Below are 22,795 nucleotides of genomic sequence, written 5' to 3' on the forward strand. Positions count from 1 at the left end.
GTGATATCAGGGAAGTCTAGCAGAATCCTTTACCTTGCTAGAGTAGTGACTTTTACTGAACCTGGATGGGTGAAAGTCTTGTCCATCAATAGAAATATGCAGACTAGAGATAGATATGGCTTATTTTGGGGGTGCCTCCCTGACAGATTTTCTTGCTGAACGTGAGAGCTCTCCTGTCATACATAGAGTTACAGTCTCTTCCTTCCCCTACCCACGTCGTCCCACATGTGAGTCCACTGTAGCCCTGCAGTAGAGCAACAAAATTAAGTTGATGTATGTATCACGATTATCACTCTAATTAATGCATTTTATAAGGGATCATATCTTTATTCATTATTGTAGGTGGATAAATAGGCAGTAATTATGCAATATAATATCTCATAAAGCAATGAATTTTCCCGTTTTGTAATTCTGAAATATAGTGATAGTTATATTTGTGATGTTGGGATTTTTCCTACTGCATAAACATTATGGATATTATATGAGAAGTGGCATTTTTTTTGGTCAGTGAATTGGGTATCTTAATATTAGTTCTGCTGTTCATTTGAAATGACTGGAGCTGAATGGTTTGTTTCAGAAAAACAAGTGGTAGTTTTGATTCTGTTTAAGCTCTAAGTGATATATCCTATTTACTTCACTAGTGGAAAATTTTCTGAGTTGCCTTGCCAAGGCTATAAAAGTAGAAAACCTAAGGAAAGGTTTTCTTTCTAATTAAAAAAAAAAAAAAAAAAAATCAGTCTTTCTAAAAGAAAGTTACTTCTGAGAGTTATTCTTGATTCCTCTTTTTGTTACTCTTTATCAAATCCTGTCAGCTCTATTTTCAAAATTTATTCAGAGTTTCAGCTTTAAAAAAATTTTTAAACTATTTTTCGTTGCTCTTGTCTGGACTGTTGCGATGTCTTCTTCCTGCCCACTCTGTCCTCCACCTTCTACCCCTCTTTATTGTTTACATTGTCTAAGCTGCAGGACTTTGAATTGCAGGTTTTGGAGATGAGAGTCTTGGTTAAATCTATGTTTTAGTGAGTTGTCACCAGTTAGATTATGACTGAAGCCATTGAAATGAATGAAGTCACTTAGAGAGGATGAACAGAGTTCATTCGTTCGTTCATTTATTGAGCCAGGCACTGCACTTGGTACTGGGACTACCTCAGTGAATAAGAGAGACTTGGACTTTCTCCTCTTAGAGCTCAAGATGCACAGAGAAGTGCAGCAGTGTAACAGGTAAAATTATAATATGTTGTGTTGTGTTTGTGAAGGATCAGGGAGGTTTTAACCTGCTACTGAGGAAAAAAGGGATCCTGGGGAACACCACCATTCAAAGGTTGAATTGTTAGGAAAAATCTGGTATAGGAGACTGAGGAGTGGCTGGAGAGGTGGGAAGAGAACCCCAAAAAAGTGGTGACTCAAATGAGGGAACATTCAGGGAGGAAGTAATTAGAAATAGTATATTATTAGTTACCACTAATTGAGTACGTACAATGTGTCATCCATTGTTTGAAGTGCCTTCACACGTGTTAATGATTTCTTACAGCATTCCTTATATGGTTATCTTCATTTTATAGGTGAAGAAACTTAGGTCAGAGAGGTTATGGAACTTCACCAAGATCACACAGGAAATAAATAGTGGGGCCAGGATTGACAGTATAGAGACCACAGTGACATCAAGTGCTTAGTACTTGGGTGGTCACGAGGGCCTTGGAAGAGAGTAGTTCTAGTAGATCGCAATAAATTGAGGGGTGATTGAAGGTTGAAGGAACAGAGATAGTGACTGTGAATTATTTTTTCAGTTTTAATGGTGTGTTATTTAGAGTTTTTGTACCTTCCAAAAAAAGGGACAAATATAATTGGCCTGCCGCCCCCGCCCCCCATCGCCCCAAGTCAAAATCATGTCAGACTGTATTCCTTCATTATTTTCCTGGTTCCTCTCCTCTTACCTGGACCTTGCTCTAGTCCACCAAGCCATAGATCTTCAACCTCTGTTGGCATAAGAATTGTGCTGTAAGCAAACTATCCTTTTTGTTCCTAACTCTGCATTTTAATAGGGTTGGTAAGCCAGGTAATAAATAATTTGATACTAAAACTTTGAAACTATAAGCTGTATTTTTAGGAAAGTTTGTTAAAACCTGGGACTGGTGAAGTGAATTAATTCTGTCGTTTTAGAACTAGAAGACCCTATCAGAAATCATTTAGTACATTCCCTTATTTCACAGATGAGTACAGACTGTGTGATCCATCCAAGCTCAAGCAGTTAGTGAAGTCTTGGCCCAAGATTCAGGTCTTGAGACCAGGGTGCTTTCCATAGTGCTATTACTTTTAAAAGCAATTTTTAAAAGTGATAGGGGATTTGTAATAGACCTGGCTTCTGCAGTCAGTCTAAGTTATACCAATCATTTGTAATATAAATAACGCAAGAACCACAATACCCTCTTTGAGAGTATTCTGTTTAATTTCTTTTCTATGAATAAGGAGTGAGAAATGGAACTCTCCCAGTGATATATCAAGTGATACTTATCACCTTGTCCATAGTTAATACTGAGTTGAGGGAGAGTAAAGACTCCAGATAGGACATTTCTGGAATTCTGATATTTTGAGGAAAGTATATTTTAAAAAGAGAGACTTAGATTTTTATAGTTGCTTTCAGTCTTCGTTTGCCTGAATATACTATTCAGAAATTTTATGCCTAACGTTTACAATTCAAATCTGAGATCCAGATGCCCATGTTTCATGTTACTTCTTTATATAATTGTCTGTAGGGTAGATAATAATTCTAAAAAACATTATTACTCCTGTGATGAATTTTAGTTTCTAAGGAAGGAACTTAATTGCATGCTCAAAAAATAACATCATTATTTAGCAAGCATTAAGTATAAAATTGTAGGATTCCATATGCATAGAGCAAGATGTTTGTTGATTGAATCTGGAGCAGGTGGTTTTGAAGAGCATGAAGTTAGAGTAATTGCTCTTGTCCGGAAGTGATTATATCTGGATAGTGATGTGGGGCTTGAGGAGAACATGTCATATACTGCAAAGAATGTGTTGGCATTAGGCTTGCCTGGGGCATTTTGCCTTTTGTTCTCTTCCTTGCAACTTGTTTCCCACTTCAAAACTTTTGAGATCATTAGAACATAAAACAATGAAAGCAAAAATGACACATTTAATTAGCTACACCTGTTTTTTTGTTTCAAAGCTGTGTTTCTTAACATAGTTGTATTGCTTCTGTTTTTGTTTACATTTTTAAAATTAAACAGTAATGAAAGGAAATGTTATAGATTGCTTGCCCTAAGCTATATTCCTTGATGATGTACATGTGTCCATTTGCTCCTCTAGTTAATTGTTGACTTCTGGTTTATAAAAATATGTGTATTTTTAAAAATTTAATTTCTTGCCATAGATTCTAGTATGGCCTCCTGAGGAATGGTGATGTCTAATAATTTAAGCTTAGCATCATAGAATTTTCTGCACACGGCTTCATTCCCAATGGGCTGGAAACAACCTGGGGTTGTGTTTTTTTTGGGAGTTGTTTGGCCAGGGCCTTTTGAACAGTAGTGTCCCAATGAAGTACTAGATATTATTTATGTAAGAATGAGCTTTTCTTTTTTTAACAATAATATCCTTTGAGAAATTTCTGACTACTTTGTAACTGCATGACTTAACCTGGTGACAAAAGCAGTTATTAAAAAGACTACCTTTTCCAAAACAATAAAATAAAAAAAAATAAAGCTGATAATAATTTAGGGAAAATATTGATAAATTTTAATCTTTCCATTTAATAAATGACATAACTGATGGCCAGAGGAGCTAAGTTTTATATGTCAAGTGACATCTGAGCTAGTGGCAGATCTAGGACCATGGAGGGTTTGCATTAATATGATAGCTCCAAGGATCTTTAACTTTATAAGCTCTGGTATGCATTTAATTCATATAAATTCTGTTTCAACTTATGTTATTTTCAAGAATAGCATTTGTATAAAATACAGTACCTCTGTACAGCGTCTAGAATCATAGAACCTCATATTGAGAAAGAATCTGAAGGGCTCTGGCAGGAATTTCCAGTATCCTTGTTAATGTTTTTACAGCTTTTGCAAATCTGTAATCTTCCTTATTTTCTTTTTCCCTTTCTGACAGTCTGCCATACTTCATCTTCTCACATATCTACAAACAAATGAATAGAGATGGATTTAGGTTTATTTAAAACATGTTCTTTCGTCTTTCTAAGAGTGAACTCTTTAAGGACAGAGATTTTGTCTTCTACTGTTCTTCAGGGATGCATAATCTCTAAAGTGTTAACGCTCATTCTTGTCCCTAGGCCTTTATATATGCTGTTCCCTCTGCCTTGAATACTCCGCTGCCTCTTTGGCCTCAGTTCCCATATTAGCAGTTTAACATCAACTCATTTTTCAGGTCTAACTAATTTAGCTTGTATACATGTTTTAGTCTCTCTTCATTTGTGAAATAAAGGAATATACTAAATGATTTCTGTGAGGGTTATCTAACTCTAAACTGTCACTAATCCTACTAAACTGAGTTAGATGTCCCTGACGTGTTTTTGTGCCACTTTGTTCTTTCCATGTCATAATACTTGGCACAGTATATAATAATAACTTGTTATCATGTCTTCTCTATTAGACTGTTAGCACTATGAGAGGTTTATCTGCCTTCTTGCTCTTTTGTACTCTAGAAAAGAGCTCAGTACATTGTTGAATGAATTAACTATGTCTAGGAGTTTCTAAGTGAATATTTTGAATGAATGAATAGAACTAATATTGAAGAAGAGTACCTGTGAAAGAGTAACTTATAGTCAATGAATATCTCTTCTCAGTGGCTTCATGACATGATATTTTATTTTACTATTTGCTTTGCTTTAATATGAATTGTACTGAATTGGCAAGTAAGTAACACAGGTACAGAATAGTGATTCTCTCATTGAGAACTGTTCTGTAAAAAATACTTGCAGATTCATTAACATAGGGAATGCTCTTGTCTCTCCTCAAGTCCTGTTCTTTTCTCCCTTGTTTATAGTGGCTTTGTTTATAGGTTTTTTTCCCTTTCACTTCATTTTTTATGTATTCTATTTTTTAATAAACTTCTTTCTGAAATATAACATATATAGAAAAGTGTAAAAACTATAAGATCCATGCATTTTCCAAAGTGAATACAGTCATGTGACCACATGAGTGTATTTATATATGTAACCAGATATAAAGCATTATTAGTGCCCTAGAACTTCCATCAGATTCTCTCCCAGCCACTACTCTTCATCTCAACACAAAAGGCAACCACTCTTTCTGGCTTCTAACACCATAGATTAGTTCAGCCTGTTTTGTGCTGTCTTCTTTCTCTCATATTATGGTTTGAGAGCGTCATCATTTTATTCTGCTGTAGCATTAGTTCATTTTTATTGCTATATTTTATTGTATAAATATTGGGAGTAATGATGCCATCAGTATTCTTGCACATATTTTTTTTGGTGCACAGATGTACACATTTCTGTTTGCTTTATATCTAGGGGTGGAATTATCAGGTTATAGAATATGTGTGTGTTGTTGTTAGTAAATACTGCCAAAAGTTTTCTGTGGTGATTGCTTCAATTTCCTCTTCCACTAGTAATGTGTGAAAATACCAGTTTCTTCTCATTCTTGCCAGAATTTTGTGGGTTTTTAACAGTATTTCATTGTGTTTTTATTTCTCTGAAGACTGAGTTGAATACTTTTTTATATATGTATTGCCCATTTAGATATCCTCCTTCGTGACATGCCTATTCAGATATCTGTTCAATTTTTCTATTGTGTTGCTTTTTAAAAAATAATTACTCTTTTTACAGTGTCTTTGAGGAATAGAAGTTTGTAACCATATACATTTATTATAACATAAATATAATGAACCAAGTTATCAACATTTTTCTTTATGGATAGTGATTTTTTTTATCATGTTTAAGAAATCTATGTAAATTCCACAATTGTGAATATTTTATTTTATATTCTTTCATTTAAAGATGCTTTATTATCTTTCCTTTTACATTACTATCTATAATTATTTCACTTTTTTTCCATGTAGATAATTAGTTGTACCAGCACTAGTTAATGAAATGACCATTCTTCTTGCTCTGCAGTGTTACCTTTGTCATAAATCAAGAGTTTGGGTTTGTTCTGAATTCTCTGTTCTGTTTCATTGATCTCTTTCTCCTTGTGCAAAATACTGAAATATCTTTAATCACTTAAGCCTTCTGAAAAGACTTAATTTCTGGAGGGTAAGTGCACCTTTTTTCTTCTTCCTCGAGATTGTCTTGACTATTCTTGGGCCTTTGCATTTGCCTAGAACTTTAAACATCAGCTTGCTAGACTCCCTCCCTTCCAAGACAAAACAAAATTGGATTTCGATTGGAATTATTAAATCTCTTGATCAATTTAGGGAGAATTAGAAAGTTAATATCTACAAGTTATCTACCATGTGGTAGATCCCTTCGTTTATTTTAGATCTTTAATTTCTCTCACAGTTTTATAGTTTTAAGTGAAGAAGTGTTGCATAATGTTCATTAGGTTTATTCTAAGGTATTTAGGTTTTTTTGAATGCAGTTATAAATGACATCTTGTAAAGTTTCACTTTAATTGTGTTTGTTGGTATCTAGAAAAACTAAACTGTTATGTACTGACTTTGTGTCTACCTACCTTGCTAAATTCACTTATTAACTTTAATAGTGTGTATGGAAATTGGTTGAGTTTTTATAAAAGTATGTAGTCATGTTAAAGTTTTTTGTGTATACAGTCTGCAAATAATGACAGTTTTCATTCCTTTTAACCTCTACACTTCTTTTTCTTGCCTTGTTGTAGTGGTTAGGATCTTTAACATGGTGTTTAATAGAAGTGATAACAGTACTTATCCTTATCTCATTCTTGATCCTAGGGAGAAAATTTTTAACCTTTTACTATTAAGAATTATATTTGCTCTTTGTTGTTTGTAGCTAATATGATAGAGTAACAAAATTTCCATCTGTTCCTAGTTTTTATAATTAATGATATTGATTTTTATGACGTTCCTTTTCTGGGTCTATTGAGATAATCATATTCTCTTCTTTATTCTATTAACATGGAACATGATGTTGATTGATTTTCAAATGCTAAGCTAACTTTACATTCTTGGAATATAGCCATCTTGTCATGATGTATAATCCTTTATTTACATATTGATATTTTTGCTGATGTTTTGTTTAGGATATTTGCACCTATGTTCAGGAGAGATATCAGTCTGCAGTTTTCTTGTAATGTCCTTTTAAGATTTGAGGAACAGGGTTATGCTGGCCTCATGAATCAAGTTGGGAATTATCCTGACCTCTTTTTTTCTCTGCAAGAGTTTTTGTAAGCTTAGTGTTATATTCATACTTAACTACTTTGTAACATTAACCAGTGAAGCCATTCTATGTTTAGAATTTTCTTTGTGGGAAAGGTTTTAATTACATAATGAATTTAATAGCTATTGGAATATTCAATTATGTACTTTGTGTATTAGTTTTGATAAGGTTCCCCCCCCCCAGAAATTGGTTCATTTCATCTAAATTTTTGAGTTATTTGGTATAAGGTTATTCCTGATATCCTCTTATTATCTTTTCAATGGCCTGTAGGTTCTGTAGTGTAGACCATTCAGTAGTCATTTTTGCTTCCTGATATTGGTAATGTGTGTCTTTTCTCACATTTCCCTGATTCGTCTTGCCAGAGATTTATCTCTATTAGCCTTTTCAGAAAATAAACCTTTGGCTTTATTGATTTGTTTTTTTAATTGCACATTTGTTTTCCATTTCATTAATTTCTGTTCCTATCTTCATTTTTTCCTTCCCACTGTTTTGTTTTGTTTATTTGTTTTTGGTTTATTTTATTCTTTGTTTTATAAGATGAGCACCTCATTGACTTTCACCCTTTATTCTTCCCTAATATGTGCATTATGCCTGTCATTGTCCCTTTAAGTACAGCTTTAGTAGCATCCTACAACTTTTCATCTTATATTTTCATTATTATTCAGTTAAAAAAATTAACAATTTTCATTGGATTTTTTTTTTTGACCATGAATTATTTGGAAATGTAATGGCTAATTTCCAAATATTTGTATTTTTGGTATCTTTTTGTTACTGATTTTGCTATTAAGTCTATTGTAATCAGAGAACATAAACTTTATGATTTCAATCCTTGAAATTTATGGAGAGTTGCTTTGTGTCCCACCCTGTGGTCAGTTTTGGTACTCCTTCCAGGTACCCTTGAAAGCATGGATATTTTACTATTTTGGATATTTATTGTTTTGTATATATGCCAATTAAGATAGGTGAGTTAGTTTTGTTTTTATAACTTCTACATATATATTTGTTTGTTTGTTTGTTTTTGTTACCGAGGGAAGTGTGTTAAAATCTGCAAGTAAGGCTGCAGATTTGTCTGTTTCTCCTTTTAGTTCTGCTTAATTTTGCTGTTTATACTTTGAGCCTTGTGTCCCTGCGTTAGCAGGTGGATTCTTAACCACTGCACCACCAGGGAAGTCCCCAGTTATTGTATTCTTTACCTTTGTTTTCTTCATTATATTTTCTCTCTGTTAAAATTTTCACTGTGTTCATCCATTCTGTGTTTGCTGAGCATCTTTACGATTATTACCTTGAACTCTCTACTGAGTAGCTTGCTTATCTTCCCTTTGTTTAGTCCTTTTTCTGAATCCTTTTTCTGAGTCCTTTGTCTTGTTCCTTTATTTGGAACATATTCCTCTGTCTCCTCATTTTGCAGATTTTGCTGTGGTTTTTTTTTCTGTGTGTTGGGTAGGTCAGTTATGTTGGCTGATTTTGGAGAAGTGGCCTTTTGTAGGTGACGTTCTGTGGGGCCCAGCAGCACACTCCCCTCTGGTCACTAGAACTATATGCTCTAGGGCAGCGGTCCCCAACCTTTTTGGCACCAGGGACTGGTTTTGTGGAAGATAATTTTTTCGCGTGTGGTGGGGGGCATGGGGGTATGGTTCAGGCGGTAACGTGAGCGATGGGAGCGGCAGATGAAGCTTTGCTCGCTCGCCCGGCACTCACCTCCTGCTCTGCAGCCCGGTTCCTAACAGTCCCCAGCCTGGGGGTTGGGGACCCTGGTCACTCTAGGGTGTAAGGTGTGAGCCTTACATGAACTGCATGGGTTCTTCTGTTTTGGTGAGGCTGACTGCTATTGGTGCTTGCAGAAGACACAGTTTTGTTTTTTTTTAATCAAAGTATAGTTGATTTACAGTGTTGTGTTAATTTCTGCTGTACAGCAAAGTGATTCAGTTATACATACATATATATATATATATACACTTTTTTTTTAATAAATAAATGGTGTTGTCTGTGGTGTTATCTTTAATTTCTCCTGAATTTTTTGTTTATTTATTACATTTTTATTATTTATGGCTGTGTTGGGTCTTCGTTTCTGTGCGAGGGCTTTCTTTAGTTGCGGCAAGTGGGGGCCACTCTTCACCGTGGTGCGCGGGCCTCTCACTATTGCAGCCTCTCTTGTGGCGGAGCACAGGCTCCAGACGCGCAGGCTCAGTAGTTGTGGCTCACGGGCCTAGTGCTCCGCGGCATGTGGGATCTTCCCAGACCAGGGCTCGAACCCGTGTCCCCTGCATTAGCAGGCAGATTCTCAACCACTGCACCACCAGGGAAGCTCCCTATACACTTTAAAAAATATTCTTTTCCATTATGATTTATCATAGGATATTGAACATAGTTCTCTGTGCCATACAGTAGGACTTTGCTGCTTATCCGTTCCATATACAGTAAGGCCCCTACATACAAATGAGTACCATTCCAAGAGCCTGTTCGTAAGTCCATTTTTTTTGTAAGTCCAACAAAGTTAATCTAGGTACCCAACTAACACAATCAGCTATAGAGTACTGTACTGTAATAGGTTTATAATACTTTTCACACAAATAATACATAAAAAACAAACGCACACAAAAAATAAAACATTTTTAATCTTACAGTACAGTACCTTGAAAAGTACAGTAGTAGAGTACAACAGCTGGCATACAGGGGCTGGCACTGAGTGAACAGGCAAGAAGAGTTACTGACTGGAGGAGGGAGAGGAGGTGGGAGATGGTAGACCGAAGGATCGTCAGCAATAGGAGACGGAGGGCAAGCTGCAATTTCACTCACGCCTGACATTGATGGCACAGGTTCTGGTTCCTTGCTGGATTGAATTCTATCTACCCTCTTGAAAAAACGATCCAGTGATGTCCGGGTAGTAGCTCTTTTTTTTCTCGTCATAGATGACATCGTAGCACTGGATTGCATTCTGAATGGCTGCTGCAGCCTTCCTGTACTGTTCTATGTTTGCGTCCTGTGCCTCAAAAACTAACAGTGCCTCCTCAAATAAAGAAAATCCCCTTGCCATTTCTTGCATCATGAATCTCTTCGGTTCTTCAGTTTCTTATTCTTCCTGTTGTCGCTCCACTCTCTCAATTATTTTCACTTTTGTTTCCATCGTTATTGCTTGGCGTTTCTTAGCAGTACCACCTATATCACCGCTGCTTTTACAGTTGCTTCCCGACATCCTGGGCTTGAGATAAAGATACTGTACTACTGTACTCTATACAGCAGGGGTCCCGGAACTGGGCCGCACAACAGGAGGTGAGCGGCAGGCAAGCAAGCAAATCTTCATCTGCTGCTCCCCATCGCTTGCATTACTGCCTGAACCATATCCCTCCCCCCCGCCCACCACCGGTCTGTGGAAAAATTGTCTTCCACGAAACCAGTCTCTGGTGCCAAAACGTTTGGGGACTGCTGCTATACAGTACTCTACAGTAAAGTACACAAAAGCTCAACCAGTTTTAGAGGATGCATGCATGTGACAATGTATTCCAGACACGTGAACAAACTTACGTGATTAGACATGCAAATGCATGTTTGTATCTTTGAAAGTTCGAAACTTGAAGGTTCGTATGTAGGGGACTTACTGTATAAAAGCCTATATCTGCTAACCCCAGCCTTCCACTCCATCCCTCTCCTAACCTCCTCACCCTTGGCAAGCACCAGTCTGTTCTCTATTTCCATGATTCTGTTTCTGTTTCATAGACAGGTTCATTTGTGTCATATTGTAGATTCCACATGTAAGTGGTATCATATGGTATTTGTCTTTCCCTTTCTGACTGACTTGGAGACAGGGCTGTCCCCAGCTCAGCTGGCTGCCAGTCCCTGCCTCGTGAGTGGCTGCTGCCCTTTCCAAATCCCTTTCTCAAATGAAAATAATTGGTCTCCTTTATTGTCCCACTTTATGCCTTGTGACGTAAATGTGGGAAAATTAGACCACTTCCTTTGTTTCAGTTTCTAGTATATCAGTACTGGTAAGAGTAAGGTATCTGGTCTAAATTAGAAATATTGACAAGTATTGCCAGATAGCCATTTGGGACATGAAGTGTTAGATTCTTTTGGTCTTTTGATCACTTCCATTTTTGTAAGATTTTTTAGAACTGCTTTAATTCTTTCAGGTCACCAAGGTGCTGTTTAATACAACACAGTGCCTTATTACTGAGGATTTATTTATTTAGTTTTTTATGATTGCACCATTTAAAAGGTATGTTGGGCAGTGAAACAGCCTAATTTAAAGTAAACTTTTATTTTCATGTCAAGAACTGTGAAGGGTTTGCGATTTTACCCTACTTGCAAGTTATCAAGTTTCACAAGTGCTTTCTGAAGACACAGTATTCCTGGGTCAGAGTCAAAGGATAGACTACTACTTACAGCAACAGAAGTAGCCAGAGAAGCAGCATTTGCACCAGCTCCTGGAGCCTCACTTTTCACAAAGAGATACAAAAAGGGCTGGGTGACATCTGAGTCCTTATAAGGTGGCATTACAGGAGAACCTTGAGCTTAGGGAACCTTAATCTTTTATAATGGGCAGTAAGCATATCTGCCCTTTGCTTTGGAGGGAGACACTCTGTCTTCCTGTATACAAGCATCCTTGAAAAGATAGTATGTAACAGAGGCAGTTAGTGCTTCTGCTGGAAAGATAAGCAGAAATGTGAGAGATGTGAAGAATTATCTTTCAATATTTTTGGAAGGCAGAAAACCATATAGGTATTTGTAAGATAGACTTAAATAAGTGACATAGATTGCAGATTGCAGAGTATGGCCTAAGAAATTTTCCATAGAAAATAGTGATCTTTTTATATACATCTTCAGTTTCCTCTTTTGTAGCTTTTTTTCTGGTTAGCCTACTGTCTCGGAGACCTCCGTGAATATTAGACTCGCAGTGATAGCTTTCCTTGGGAAAGTTTACTGTGGATCTATTTTCTGAGTGGTGTATTATTCACTCTTTTTCCTTAGTAGTCAAAGATATCCAAACCTCTGTTTGGGAGAGTTTGTGTTTTCCTCCCTTGAACCAATGCTTCTGTTTCAAAGTTCAAATAAATGAAGGCAAGTAAGATGACAATTATGGCATCATTTTAATTTAGTAAAAATTCACTGAGGCATAACATTTTAGACAAAAGACATTAAAAATGATGGAGCTTGTTGTTGTCCCAGGGCAAGTTCAATTATTCAGACTGGATTTCTAAGAGGTCTCTGAGACTAAAATTCTTCAAAGTGGAACTTCATTGTGTACTAGAACACAAATATAGCACTTCATCACAAAATACCCTCAGGCAAAGAGCACATAGGGACTTTGCTACCCTCTAGACTAGAGGTCTTTGTCACAGATCAAGGGGCTCTAAATCTGGCAACTTTGATGGGGGGATGGCTTGCGGCATTCAGTCCTGTCAGTGCTTAAACTCCAAGCGAACAGCAAAAACAAAGAACCTAACATCGGTAATGTTTTAGGTCAGCATGATCTCTTTTAAGTTATTTTGCATCTCTCTAAATTTGACTTGGTTGATCATCTTTTTGGCTTTGTGGTATTTTACTATTCTGATTCTACTTCTCTATCTCTGCCTAAACCATCATTTGTTCCTATACTCCTCAAATGATCGACTTTCCTAAGATTGAGACGTCAGCCCTCATTCTTCCATCCCTGATCCCTCTCTAGCTTCCCTTTTATAGGTCTCTTCTCCTCCTATAATATCAGATCTCGTGTGTATACACATAACTCTGAAGTTTGATTCTGTTTTGAATTCGAAAACCACATTTCTAACTGCCAACTGAACATTTCCTTCAAGATGTTCTGCCAATACCTTACAAAACTTGTAACTCTGGTTTGTGTGTATTAACAAAAAGGGCAGGGCAAAAGGTATGTTACCGTTTTAATATTTTACTCTTTTCAAAGAAATTCTCCAAACAGGTTATTTTGACAAACCTTTATGGTCTTTTTTGTGGAAGTTGTTTTGTAAATTTTATTTCGCATATATAAAATATCTGTCTTTTCATATTTCATAGCAGTTTGTCATATTTTTACCGCCAAAACTAAGCATTTAGATTTTTGCCTTCATCCCCCACATTATCCCTTCTCCCTCCCCACCCTCCCGCCACTGTACACGCACGCACGCACATGCACAAGCACACAAAATTTTAAATATTATAATATGCATGAGCTTTGGGGTTTTTGTTATTATTTTTATTGGTAATGGTTCAGTGTGTATTTATGAGGTGGAAGACAAAGCTTGTGTTACTTTTCTCTTTACAGGTCTTCGTGCCTTGAGGAGAGTCTTGAGGAAACACCCTAACCTCCCTGACAGCAAGATGGCTGGGCTGGTGAAGATTACCCTGCAAGATTTCTTGCAGGGGATGAATGACATCAGGCCCAGTGCCATGAGGGAGGTAGCAGTTGATGTCCCAAATGTAAGTCATTTGTACCCTCATGCTAGCCACACTGTTTGAATTAAACTCTGAAAGAAACTAAGACCCCAGGGAAACTACCTTCCTAAGCTAAACTTAAAAAAATATTTTTTTTAATTGAAATTTTTATGGAGATAATTGTAGATTTAGTACAGTTGTAAGAACTACTTTAGGGAGAGCCTATGTATCCTTTACCCAGTCCCCCCCCCCCCAATGGTAACATCTTACAAAACTATAATACAATATCACAAGCAGGATATTGTAGAATCATCGATCTTTTGCAGATTTCCCCAATGTTGCCTGTACTCATTTATGTTTTCGTGTGTGTCTGTGTATTTAGTTCTGTGCAGTTTTATTACATGTAAAGTTTTGTGTATCCATCACCAGAATCGAGATACTGAGGATTTCCATCACCACAATGATCCCTTGCTTTGCCCTTTCATAACTACACCCACCTTGTTCCTGCATCCGTTTCCAAAATTCTGTCATTTCAGAAGTGTTATATAAATGGAATTATACATTATGCAATTGTTTGGGATTAGTTTTTTTCGCTTACTGTAATTCCCTGGCGATTCATGCAAGTTGTTATATATCAATAGTTTGTTCCTTTCTTTTGCTGGGTAGTATTCCATGGTATATGTGTACAATAGTTTGTTTAACCATTCACCAGTTGAAGGACATCTGGATTGTTTCCAGTTTGGGGCTATTATGAATAAAGCTTCTATGAACATTTTTCTACAGATATTGTGTGAATATAAGTTTTCATTTCTCTGGAACAAATGCCCAAGTGTAGTACAGTTACTGGGTTGTATACTAATTCCATGTTTAGTTTTACAAGAAAATGTCAACTAGGCTAATTTTAGAACAAAAAAAAAATCTTCTAGTTAATGATACTTTCTACTAATGATGCTTGATGTTTCCTTGGGTCCTTTTACATATACTTCATCATTGACTGTCTCTGCAGAGTTTTCAGTGAGATCACCACAAGGGCAACAGAAGTTACCTTTTATGCATGGACCACCTGTTACGTCACCTGTGATACACATGGGCCTAATATTCGGGGGTGGGGGATGGCCTTATAGTTTTCTTTGAATATATTAATATTTTTAGAAAATGAACATTGAAACAAGCATTGGCAGTGTGTTCTGCATTATATTATATTGTAATATGTCAATATGTATCTTGAAGTGTCAAAAGAGAGCTGTTACTTAAACTTATTTCACCATGGACCACGTGGAGCAGAGACTTGCAGCATTTTGCAGTGTGGTAGATTGCAAAAAATGACCACAGATTCTTCCCATCACTGCGTTTGCCCTTTTGCACTGCAGTCTTGTAGCTCCTACTGTTAACGCTGGGGAGTCAAGTTTTCCATTCTTGAATCTGCACTTGGCCATGTAACTTGCTTTGGCCAGTGGAGTGTTAGCAGCCGTAATGCAAGCAGGCTTGAAAGTGCTTAGGGCTTGCCTTCTCTTGCTGGTCTTTGACATTGCATTAGCTTTGTTAAGAAATCTGTACTAGCTTCCTGGAGGATGAGAGACTGTGTGAACAGAGATGAGCCCTCCTAGTTGAGATCCCCTCATTCTAGTCATCACCAATTGTCAGACATGTGATGCCATGCTAGACTATCCCACTCCGATCAAAGTCTGCCCCAACCAGGAGAAACCAGTTAACCCTCAGAATTGTCAGAAATAATAAAGTTATTTTGAGCCACTAAATTTTATGGTCATTAGCAAAAGCTAAGTGAAGCAGGCACTTGTTAGCTTCTTATAGAACACAGTTGTTTTGTAAGTTTAGGCTGGGAAACGGTACCCTGGAGATAAGAACATTCCCAAGGACTAACTGCTAGTTTAGGCTGCTTAATGTGATTTTGAATTCTTTTTGAAACATTTTCAAATTTACTACTGAAAGCTCAACTTTGGGGTTTTTCAGAAGCTCTGTAGGAGAACATGCTAATTTCGTATGAATAATTTGACATGGAATTATAGAATGAAGAATGATTGATGTTGGGTTAGTAGAAACTTCACTTCTTTGGAACTTATGGTCTAAAGTTCGGGGACATTGATTGGTATGAATACCAATATTGGTATGAATATTTGCAGTATTTATCTGTATTTTATTGGGTACTGTAACATAATATAATGAGTCAGGTAGACACCTAATCATCAAATGCCTCATGTGAAAATTTCAGGGGATAAGGTTATAACCAACTGCGCCATCCCAAAACATTTTAGTGATTAAAAAAGTTTAGGAGCTAAAGAAACCTACAGTCGGCTTTTAAACTTAAAGTTATTGCCAATGAAGAATGTGTTTAAACAGTGGCTGTCCGCTCTTAGAACTGCTGAACTGATTTATTCATCACAGGAACTGGTACTAAAACTGCATTTTTAATTGCTCTAATGAAAGAGTTTTTCCTTTATTTTCTTTTGATACAGTATTTACAGTCCATGGACTTGTGCCATTTTCCATTTGGCGTTTTATTATTTGGTCTAAGGCCATGGTGTACTATGATGTTACTCATGAGCTCCAAAGTGATTAGCCTTGGTCAGAGTACTTTCTTACATTGCTTTTCATGCTCACTTCAGATTGTAAAAATTTTCCTGAGAAGTCAACATTTCTATAATTGGATTCCTAAAGTTCACTCTTCTGATTTCTGGCTATTACACCTACAAAAATATCTCCAAATTATTTCTGCAGAAGATTTAATACTTATTTTGCTATAGAAAACCTGTTTCAAGTAGCTAGTTAATTGCAGGCTTTTTTTTAATAGTAAAGTGAGCATTCAGCATCTTTTGAGAAAAGATTTAGTGTGTGAAATTAAACCTTCTAAATCACACTTGCTAAAGTTTGAAAGAAATGTCTTAAGGTTGGAATGTTGCCAGTTATAATATAGTGCATTATTAATTTCAGGAGACCACAAGTGTTAGCCACTTACTTAAATGTAATGTTTCCTTTTTTTGGACTTTCTGAATTGGTGATTATACCAATTGGTGCGTTAAAAGTCAAATGTATTTTACAATTAATCAGTGATGAAAGTCAATTATATTTCTTTACTTGAGGAATCCTTAGAATCTTTGAATATGCTAATATACATTGTAAAATTTCAGTTTTTCACCCAGAGATAACTGTTAATATTTTGTCACAGTTCCAATAGATTTTTTAGAATTTTATAGATTTTCTTCTGTGCATATAGGTATCTTAATATAGTTAATCTTAGGATATATATAGTTTTATGTTCTGCTTTTTTCATTTAAAGTTATATGATAAATGTTTTACTCTAAAATTTCTTGGCAAACATCTTTTTATTGACAGCATAATAGACTATTATGTTGATAAACTGTAATTGTTTTATCTTTCTTCCATTCTCAAATATTTAGGGTTTTTTCTATTTTTCTCTCATATAGTTATAAACATATTTGTGTCCAAATCTTTGCATTTTTGATTTTGATGAAGTGGAATTACCAGACTAAAATATGTGATTTTTAAAGTTTGTGACAAATATCATTTTCTTTTTTTTTTCCCCAGAAAGGTTGTTCTAATTTTTAATCATGTGATAAAAATGTACAATTGCAAAGAGCTTAAACAAAATCTCATTTTATTTTCACTTTAGTCCTTTTCTCTTTTTACTTGCCACTAGATTATTTTCTTCACTGAAAAGTTCTTTATTACAAGGAATAATATTGGATAAGTTTTAGATGAAGAGAGATTTAAAAAGAAAATGAAAGGTAGCTATCAGTTATGTCTCTTCTCCTCCCTATAAAAATGTTAAATTTTTAGATCAAGGGTATACCTGGATGGCTTTTAAATGAATTTGAAGTTCCATAAGACCAGAGGTTCTTACTTTTTATTTTTATCCTTAGTACTTAGCATAGGGCTAGCACATAATAGATGTCCAATCAGTATTTGTTGAATAAATGAGCAAATAACTATAATTTTCATGAAAAAACATATTAGATGGTCAATTTCAGATATTTGAAAAATATTTTAAAAAGAGTGTATCATCCTTCTTCTGTACCAAAGTACAATATAGGCCATTATTACCCTCATGAAACATTCTTCAGATTTTTCATATTTTATAAAGCAACTAATTTCTTTAGTGAATTTACTACTGTTAGTGAATTTAACAATTTTCGAATACAGATGCCTATAATAGAGTTAAGCTGTCTAGTCTGGAAGGATATACAGTAATATTTTCTGTAGAAAATTTTATATTTTCTGTAGAACATGTTGCTTTCTTGATCTATTAAAAATTCTCATTTTATTAAGGTAAAAAAAATATAGTGCTTTTAATATTTGTATTTATATATTATTGTTGCAGTAAGTCATTGTGTATACATCACAACAATCATTACTGATAAAAGTCATTCTTAGCCAAATATATACAAATTAATTCCATCAAGTTTATGTAATTCATATATGCATCTTAACAACCCCCTCTTCCTGGCTTTCTCTATTTTATTTTATGTAGTTTTAGGTTATCCCTTATTATTTGGAAGGAATCCATCTGTACACTTTTGATATTACCTTTGGATTGCAGTTTTCAGAATTTGGACCTTTGGTACAGAATAAGCCAAAAGCCAATTAAAAAAATAGGACTCTACTTTCACGTGAACCCACTTTTGTAAAGTGAACTGCAGCCAGAGCCTCAGGACTACCTGTATAGCCCCAAACCCGTTTGCAGTCTTGGATCCAGGTTAAACTTAGAGGGAGTTGGTGGTCAAATTGAGTGTCTACCAAATGTCATTATTTAAATAAACATTCCTCATTTACTCCCATTTTAAAAACTAGCAAACCTCTTAATTATATGAATAATCAAAAGGTTATCTGTTTCACTACGTATTCAAAATTTGCAGCTGTATTTTCATTTGGCGCTTTTTCAGATGAGACTAGAACATCAGAATGTGACAAGTGAGTTGAATTACCTAGGATGAGCTCATTAGCATTACTTTTCTGGTGCAGAGATATGAGTTAAATAGTTTAATTGACCGTAATTACATTTTATTCTTCTTGTACCTTCAGGATAATTAGAAGGAATTTCAGTTTCTGTTTTATAAAAGCAGTATTGTATTCTATATTTTATTTCTTACAGACTGAGAAGATTGAGGGCTTCTATGATGCTTTACTAAATAACAGATTTTTCTTTTTGGAATAGATAGTACAACCTGTAGAAATTCTATTAATTCCATATTGGTCCTTTGCAGAGCTTTTGAATTTGGTTTCTTTTGATTTTGCTTCTTGTTGTCTAGACAGAAGAGTGTCTTCTATCACTTTGAAGATCCCAGTCTTCCCTGCCAACTATTGTGCATTTTTATAGTTTTAAGTAATCACAATTGAACAGGAAAGCACATTTGGAAAAGTAGATTACTTTTTTTTTTAACATCTTTATTAGAGTATAATTGCTTTACAATGGTGTGTCAGTTTCTGCTTTATAACAAAGTGAATCACTTATACATATACATATATCCCCATATCTCTTCCCTCTTGCATCTCCCTCCCCCCCCCACCCTCCCTATCCCACCCCTCTAGGTGGTCACAAAGCACAGAGCTGATCTCCCTGTGCTATGTGGCTGCTTCCCACTAGCTATCTATTTTACGTTTGGTAGTGTATATATGTCCATGCCACTCTCTCACTTTGTCCCACCTTACCCTTCCCCCTCCCCGTATCCTCAGGTCCCTTCTCTAGTAGGTCTGCATCTTTATTCCCGTCTTGCCCCTAGGTTCTTCTGACCATTTTCTTTTCTTTTTTTTTTTAGATTCCATACATATGTGTTAGCATACGGTATTTGTTTTTCTCTTTCTGCCTTACTTCGCTCTGTATGACAGCCTCTAGGTCCATGCACCTCACTACAAATAACTCAGTTTTGTTCCTTTTTATGGCTGAGTAATATTCCATTGTATATATGTGCCACATCTTCTTTATCCATTCATCTGTTGATGGACGCTTAGGTTGCTTCCATGTCCTGGCTATTGTAAATAGAGCTGCAATGAACATTTTGGTACGTGACTCTTTGAATTATGGTTTTCTCAGGGTATATGCCCAGTAGTGGGATTGCTGGGTCATATGGTAGTTCTATTTTTAGTTTTTTAAGGAACCTCCATACTGTTCTCCATAGTGGCTGTATCAATTTACATTCCCACCAACAATGCAAGAGGGTTCCCTTTGTTTCACACCCTCTCCAGCATTTATTGTTTGTAGATTTTTTGATGATGGCCATTCTGACCGGTGTGAGAGGATATCTCATTATAGTTTTGGTTTGCATTTCTCTAATGATTAATGATGTTGAGCATTCTTTCATGTGTTTGTTGGCTATCTGTATATCTTCTTTGGAGAAATGTCTATTTAGTTCTTCTGCCCATTTTTGGATTGGGTTGTTTGTTTTTTTGATATTGAGCTGCATGAGTTGCTTGTATATTTTGGAGATTAATCCTTTGTCAGTTGCTCCGTTTGCAAATATTTTCTCCCATTCTGACGGTTGTCTTTTGGTCTTGTTTATGGTTTCCTTTGCTGTGCAAAAGCTTTTAAGTTTCATTAGGTCCCCTTCATTTATTTTTGTTTTTATTTCCATTTCTCTAGGAGGTGGGTCAAAAAGGATCTTGCTGTGATTTATGTCATAGAGTGTTCTGCCTATGTTTTCCTCTAAGAGTTTGATGGTGTCTGGCCTTACATTTAGGTCTTTATTCCATTTTGAGTTTATTTTTGTGTTTGGTGTTAGGGAGTGTTCTAATTTCATTCTTTTACATGTAGCTGTCCAGTTTTCCCAGCACCAATTATTGAAGTGGCTGTCTTTTCTCCACTGTATATTCCTGCCTCCTTTATCAAAGTAAGGTGACCATATATGCGTGGGTTTATCTCTGGGCTTTCTAACCTGTTCCATTGATCTATATTTCTGTTTTTGTGCCAGTACCGTAGTGTCTTGATTACTGTAGCTTTGTAGTGTAGTCTGAAGTCCAGGAGCCTGATTCCTCCAGCTCCGTTTTTCTTCTCAAGATTGCTTTGGCTATTCGGGGTCTTTTGTGTTTCCATACAAATTGTGAAATTTTTTGTTCTAGTTGTGAAAAATGCCAGTGGTAGTTTGATAGGGATTGCATTGAATCTGTAGATTGCTTTGGGTAGTAGAGTCATTTTCACAGTGTTGATTCTTCCAATCCAAGAACATGGTACATCTCTCCATCTGTTTGTATCACCTTTAATTTCTTTCATCAGTGTCTTATAATTTTCTTCATACAGGTCTTTTGTCTCCTTAGGTAGGTTTATTCCTAGATATTTTATTCTTTTTGTTGCAATGGTAAATGGGAGTGTTTTCTTAATTTCACTTTCAGATTTTTCATCATTAGTGTATAGGAATGCAAGAGGTTTCTGTGCATTAATTTTGCATGCTGCTACTTTACCAAGTTCATTGATTAGTTCTAGTCATTTTCTGGTAGCATCTTTAGGATTCTCTATGTATAGTATCATGTCATCTGCAAACACTGACAGCTTTACTTCTTCTTTTCCAATTTGGATTCCTTTTATTTCTTTTTCTTCTCTGATTGCTGTGGCTAAAACTTCCAAAACTATGTTGAATAATAGTGGTGAGAGTGGGCAACCTTGTCTTGTTCCTGATCTTAGTGGAAATGGTTTCAGTTTTTCACCATTGAGGACGATGTTGGCTGTGAGTTTGTCATATATGGCCTTTATTCTGTTGAGGAAAGTTCCCTCTATGCCTACTTACTGGAGGGTTTTTATCATAAATGGGTGTTGAATTTTGTCGAAAGCTTTCTCTGCACCTATTGAGATGATCATATGGTTTTTCTCCTTCAATTTGTTAATATGATGTACCACATTGATTGATTTGCGTATACTGAAGAATCCTTGCATTCCTGGGATAAACCCCACTTGATCATGGTGTATGATCCTTTTAATGTGCTCTTGGATTCTGTTTGCTAGTATTTTGTAGAGGATTTTTGCATCTATGTTCATCAGTGATATTGGCCTGTAGTTTTCTTTCTTTGTGACATCTTTGTCTGGTTTTGGTATCAGAGTGATGGTGGCCTCGTAGAATGAGTTTGGGAGTGTTCCTCCCTCTGCTATATTTTGGAAGAGTTTGAGAAGGATAGGTGTTAGCTCTTCTCTAAATGTTTGATAGAATTCACCTGTGAAGCCATCTGGTCCTGGGCTTTTGTTTGTTGGAAGATTTTTAATCACAGTTTCAATTTCAGTGCTTGTGATTGGTCTGTTCATATTTTCTATTTCTTCCTGGTTCATTCTCGGCAGGTTGTGCATTTCTTAGAATTTGTCCATTTCTTCCAGGTTGTCCATTTTATTGGCATAGAGTTGCTTGTAGTAATCTCTCAGGATCCATTTTAGTTCTGCAGTGTCAGTTGTTACTTCTTTTTCATTTCTAATTCTATTGATTTGAGTCTTCTCCCTTTTTTTCTTGATAAGTCTGGCTAATGGTATATCAATTCTGTTTATCTTCTCAAAGAACCAGCTTTTAGTTTTATTGATCTTTGCTATCATTTCCTTCATTTCTTTTTCATTGATTTCTGACCTGATCTTTATGATTTCTTTCCTTCTGCTAAGTTTGGGGTTTTTTTGTTCTTTCTCTAATTGCTTTATGTGTAAGGTTAGGTTGTTTATTTGAGATATTTCTTGTTTCTTAAGGTAGGCTTGTATAGCTATAAACTTCCCTCTTAGAACTGCTTTTGCTGCATCCCATAGGTTTTGGGTCGTTGTGTTTTCATTGTCATTTGTTTCTAGGTATTTTTTGATTTCCTCTTTGATTTCTTGAGTGATCTCTTGGTTATTAAGTAGTGTGTTGTTTAGCCTCCATGTGTTTGTATTTCTTACAGATTTTTTCCTGTAATTGATATCTAATCTCATAGCGTTGAGGTTGGAAAAGATACTTGATATGATTTCAATTTTCTTAAATTTACCAAGGCTTCATTTGTGACCCAAGATATGATCTATCCTGGAGAATGTTCCATGAGCACTTGAGAAGAATGTGTATTCTGTTGTTTTTGGATGGAATGTCCTATAAATATCAATTAAGTCCATCTTGTTTA

The 22,795-nt window shown here is 35.8% G+C and overlaps 1 protein-coding gene across 6 annotated transcripts in view; it reads left to right on the forward strand.

The window, feature by feature from the left end:
• AFG2A (AFG2 AAA ATPase homolog A) overlaps positions 1-22,795 on the forward strand; it is a 327,260-nt gene that overhangs the window by 24,072 nt on the left and 280,393 nt on the right. For all 6 annotated transcript variants that reach the window (XR_014244470.1, XM_082391397.1, XM_082391396.1 and 3 more), the window contains exon 10: positions 13,602-13,756. Coding sequence is in view for 5 of the 6 variants with exons in the window: in XM_082391397.1 (XP_082247523.1) it covers positions 13,602-13,756 (155 nt within the window). In the remaining variant the exon portion in view is untranslated. The remainder of the gene's footprint in view (positions 1-13,601; positions 13,757-22,795) is intronic.

Source organism: Balaenoptera borealis (assembly GCF_965194805.1).
Source record: "Balaenoptera borealis genome assembly, chromosome: 4".
NCBI lineage: Eukaryota > Metazoa > Chordata > Mammalia > Artiodactyla > Balaenopteridae > Balaenoptera > Balaenoptera borealis.